The 4933-nt window shown below is 37.9% G+C and overlaps 1 protein-coding gene across 1 annotated transcript in view; it reads right to left on the bottom strand.

The window, feature by feature from the left end:
* Positions 1 to 274: 274 nt before the first annotated feature.
* GFRA1 (GDNF family receptor alpha 1) overlaps positions 275 to 4933 on the bottom strand; it is a 145253-nt gene continuing 140594 nt past the window's right edge. Inside the window, exons 8-9 of the mRNA XM_009586012.1 lie at positions 3374 to 3430; positions 275 to 1339 (exon numbers count right to left, since the gene is read on the bottom strand). Coding sequence (XP_009584307.1) covers positions 1178 to 1339; positions 3374 to 3430 — 219 coding nt within the window. The 3' untranslated portion in view covers positions 275 to 1177. The remainder of the gene's footprint in view (positions 1340 to 3373; positions 3431 to 4933) is intronic.

Below are 4933 nucleotides of genomic sequence, written 5' to 3'. Positions count from 1 at the left end.
GGAACTGGTCTTGCAAACAGTTCATCATGTCAGCAATGCCAAGGTCTGCAATAGGAACCACCAGGGTGAGAAAAGCCTGTCGCATGGGAGAGTGTGCATGCCGCTGCCTTGTAATTGGATCAACCAACCTTTTGTGCTGATTTTAGCAATCTAAGAAATAAAACACAGTTTATTTCCCTTCTACACTGTTGCGATAAGAGAAGTAAGGCATGAAGTTCCTGTAACTTTTTTGAGCTGACATTATCAGCTATGTATAAACAGATAATGCTGTTTTAGCAGAGCAAATAAATTGTATGTAATTTTTATTAAACGAACAGTATAATAACTGGACTATATTATCACAATGGAAGCGTAGAAGACCATAGACTGTACAGCTGAAACCCTGTAGCAAAATTTGTTTCTACTGCTTATCCTCAAATTTATCAAGCTTTCACAATGGCTGCTTCTTGTTAATTTAAAGAATCTTCACCCTTGTTAAGGCTAGATGATTATAATTAAAAGATAAATGTACTGTTAGAAAGTTCTATGCCACACTCTATTTTTATGAGAATTTAACCGAAAGATGTACATTACACCTGTATGTGAATTAATGGCTTCTCAGCAGGGAACGCAGAATCACTTACAGTACGTAAACATTTAAAGAGAAAATGCTAATACACTGAAAGAGTTTAACATCAGTAGCAATTTATCAAACAAAGAAGTTTCATAAAGTCCACTCTCTGGGAGAAGAACATTCACCATTAGACAAAAGCCTGGCATCCTTGACAGTCTGAAGTTCAATCAATTTGAAAACCAAAACCATTCAATGAGATAAATAGGATCTTAAGAAAACTGCAATCCTCCTTCTCAGGTAAAAGCCAGAATCAAAATAATAATTATTAAAATAATCCAACCAGGTCGCTTTACAGGCAAATTTACACTCTGTCTCTTTAAAACACTGCATGCCCAAAAGCCTTTTGGGTTTGGAATGTAGCACTGCACCAAGTATTTCACAAAGCCTCTAAATATCACAAGAAGCTTTTTTAGAGGGGAAAAAAAAAAAAAATTCCAGCTGACTGAAACTGTTCTAGCAGGAGTGCCTCAGCTTAGCTCCCAGACCTGGAATTCCAGATAAACAACAGAGGACAGGAAACAGATTTTTTTTTTTTTTTTTTTTACATGTCCTTTTGTAATGCAGCTACAAGACGACTGATGAGCTTAGGAACAAACAGAGTGAGAGTGCAAGTGTCATCAGAGTGAGCGGTGTGCTTAGATAGAAGCTTCCAGGAAGAGCGAGCGAATTCTCTGAAGATATGTGACTGGTGGAGACTCCTGCTGTGCTGTCTTTCCCAATAGCATTCTGCAAGACACAATACTTTCCTTGGTCACCATTACACATTTTCATTGCAAAAATATTGAAATTTACATCATGAAATTCATCTTTTGTTTGTTCGTGTCCCACCCTCCACTGTTACCTATATGTCACTGTCACAGATCGAAAGATACAAAAGGTATAAAAACAGATGTTAAAATGACAGTATTTTAAAGTTAGTTTAAAAGATAAAACCATCAGCACAGCACAATTCAAAAAAAGAAGAAAGTATTAAAAAATCCCTACTCTAGAAGGGGTTCCATGTGTAAACCTACCCTTGTTAAGTACGGCAATTTTTTTAGCGATCTTTAGTTTATCAATGCCAGTTTATTTTACAAAGCAAATCCAGGACCCGCAGAGAAACTGCAACTTTCGCACAGTCAACAGAACAACTTTTTTTGATAACAAGTTACTTCTGAATAACAATAGATAAAATCTAATCTATGGGATCAGAAAAGACAGAGGTTTATAGCTTATGAAAAGTTATCTTTCTCATGCCTTTTTTCCCTTAATTTCTGCATTATTTACATTCCTTGTCATCTTTGCTACCAATAATTAAACAGTATGCATATGCAAGTACAGATTGGCAGATTATAGAGAGCTATTTAAGGAGGAGGTGCAACAGGAGTATTTCTCATTGCTTATCATCCTCATTAAAAAAAAAAAAACAAAAAACAACCAGGTATAATCACAGAATCAGAACAATTTAGATTAGAAGGGACCTCTAAGGTCATTAAGTCCAACTACTCCACGCAAAGTTGCTCAGACCCTACGGAGGCGACAAGCCTCCCCATGTCCTGGAGAGGCAATGGGCCAAGGTACGAGCTAGAAGTACCCAGAAGAGCAGATACAAAGAAGGAGCATCACTTTCCACAGGAATGGCTGTCTACAGAGCCAGGGAGGCTGGCTGTATTCATGGATAAATCCCCATGCCATTCCCTCACTTTGCTATCACCTGCTAGGACTGGCTAACTGGAAGGCCTTGAGATGTAAACTGTTGAGGTAGTAGAGGCATTGGGGGAATTATCACAACATTCCTTCATATACGCAGCCCTGGGCATCTGTTTTTTGGAAACTGTCACAGGCAGAGTATGGGATAAGATGGACCAGCAGTTCTTATGGTAAGCTACAGTTATCAGGGCCTTCTTGTGTAAGGTCTTTTAGCCAGCACAAGATGTCAACAGATCTGTTAATATCACTGCATTGTTCCCTCACATGTTATTAGGCTTCATTCTAGTATCTGCAGGAAATTCTTAATAGAACCTAAAGAACTAGGAATGGGCTATAGAACTGTCATTGTTTAGAAGAACTGGGCAAATCTGGACTGGTGAAGGCGAACCTGAAAGATATGGTCACACCCTTTTGGTGGCTTATGCCTATATAGCTGGTCTTGCTCCAATGCCTAGGCTATGTGCTTCCACATTGTAAAAATTAATTTATGTACATCACTAATTATTAAGCTTCCTGAGAGACTCAGTACAAAGGATATGGACTGACAGACATGGAAACTGATGTAATGTTTACGTCTGAAAGGGGGCCTTGGAGGTCAGGCTGAGCAGACTACTCAAACAGCACTGGGAGGTTCATGTCTCTTGGGGCTGTCAATCTGTCTCCTGACGTAGGAGCATCACATCTCCTGATGTGAACACCATCTCATGCCCTAAATTGGTCATTTTTTTTAGCCACAGAATGATGTCTCTGTATTTGTTAAAAGCCATATCATCTTGTGTTTCCTGCAGATTATTAACTAATTATACTTGCTAGGTGCAACAGTAATTGCCATGGGATCTGCCTAAACATGTACTACACAGCTATTAAAATATAAAGTTAGCAGAGGCCATTTTGAGCCCAGCTCCAGATTTCTGAGTAAGATCATTTTTTAATACATGATGGTATCCAAACATAACAATGCTAACAAGACTTTAATGTGAGGTAAGCCCATTATAATCTTGCCAGACTTTGAATGTTTTATATTATGGGGAGACACCTGTGCTGTGAAATGTACAGGACCCACACTCTTACCTCATTAAGACAGAGCTCTGTATCTACAGATTCATTGGATTTCCGCTTCTTCTGTGCCTACGAACAAATGCAAAATTCATTCCCTGTACAATTTATACATAGAGCAGCACAGAACAATTAGATAAATTCGCATGGGTTGTCATACTCCTATAATTTTGACAGTGATTTGCACAATTAGCAAATAAACTCTCCAAATGTAACTGCATGTTTTCCAGTAACATTCACATTCTGATTTGAATTTACAGCAAAACTTCAGTCGGCTAAGGGTATTTAGTTATTACAATGATGAGTGCCATCAGGCACAGAGAACATGTTATGTTCTGTGGCCCCTTAAAAATGGTGCTGGATGTTCATGAGAAGAAATGAAATATGACAGTTAATAATTACCATAATACCACTGCAAATTAACAAAAAATCTATCATACGCCTCAGTTTCAGGAAAATATACAACACGGGACTATTTTATCCTTAATGATTCTTGCAATTTCTCCATGTATTATTATGAAAATATAATTTTAATACATTGCATGACTGCCACAGAGTCTCTTCCAGAAAGTTACAAAAAGAACATTTAATGTCTTTTAAAATACATACCTGTAATTCAAATTGAGCTGTTTGTTTACTTTGCGTTCACTGATTATTATACATGGAATATTACTAAATGCAGGAATATTTTAGATGATCAAAGACTAAAAAATGAATCTGTTATATCTTCAGCCATGTCTTTTGATGAGCATCCATCTGTTGCTATAACTGTGTGCTCTCCACACTGACTCAAGTAAGAAACATTTCTGGTGGCAGCATCATACAAAATGAAAGCAATAGTGTGCACTCTGTCTAGCAGCATAAGGTGTTTGATATTTCCATTGCTCAAGTGAACATGACTGGGCTGGGAGTCTTCTGCTTTTCTATAACAGCAATAGCAGTCCCCATGGTGCTGAAGATATTTTCAACAAATGGTGCTGTGGTTCAGTGATTCTCAATATTTCTTTCTTTGTATATTCCGGCAACATAAACAGCAGTCTTTTATGGACCTACCAGTGTTAAATGTACAATCAAGTCTTATAACAGAGGACCTGAATTTACATACCAAAACTATTGACTGAACTGAGCGTGTCTGATACTTCCTGGAAGTTTTGTTGGACTTGCAATTCATTTCCTGCAAAAAATGGGGATCTGAATCTCACTGTGTTGCATTCATTTTACACTGCAGAATCCCACTGGTTTTGGCAGAGATGGACTGGACTGAAGTTGATGTGAGGAAGTGCTGAGCATTCGCATTTTATACTCTCAACAAATTCACTTCCACATACAGCTATTTTATTTCATATCTGAGAGCCATTGGTGCTGCCTATGGATATAAAATATTCTTTGACCTAATTACTGATTTTAGAATCCAAATAGAATCATAGAATCATAGAATCATAGAACCATTAAGGTTGGAAAAGACCTCTAAGGTCATCAAGTCCAACTGTCAACCCAACACCACCATGCCCACTAAACCATGTCCCTAAGCGCCTCATCTACACGTCTTCTAAATACCTCCAGGGATGGTGACTC

Source organism: Fulmarus glacialis, unplaced genomic scaffold (genome assembly GCF_000690835.1).
Source record: "Fulmarus glacialis isolate BGI_N327 unplaced genomic scaffold, ASM69083v1 scaffold14009, whole genome shotgun sequence".
NCBI lineage: Eukaryota > Metazoa > Chordata > Aves > Procellariiformes > Procellariidae > Fulmarus > Fulmarus glacialis.
Note: the sequence above shows the minus strand (reverse complement) of the source record. Positions and strands in the feature narration are given on the sequence as shown.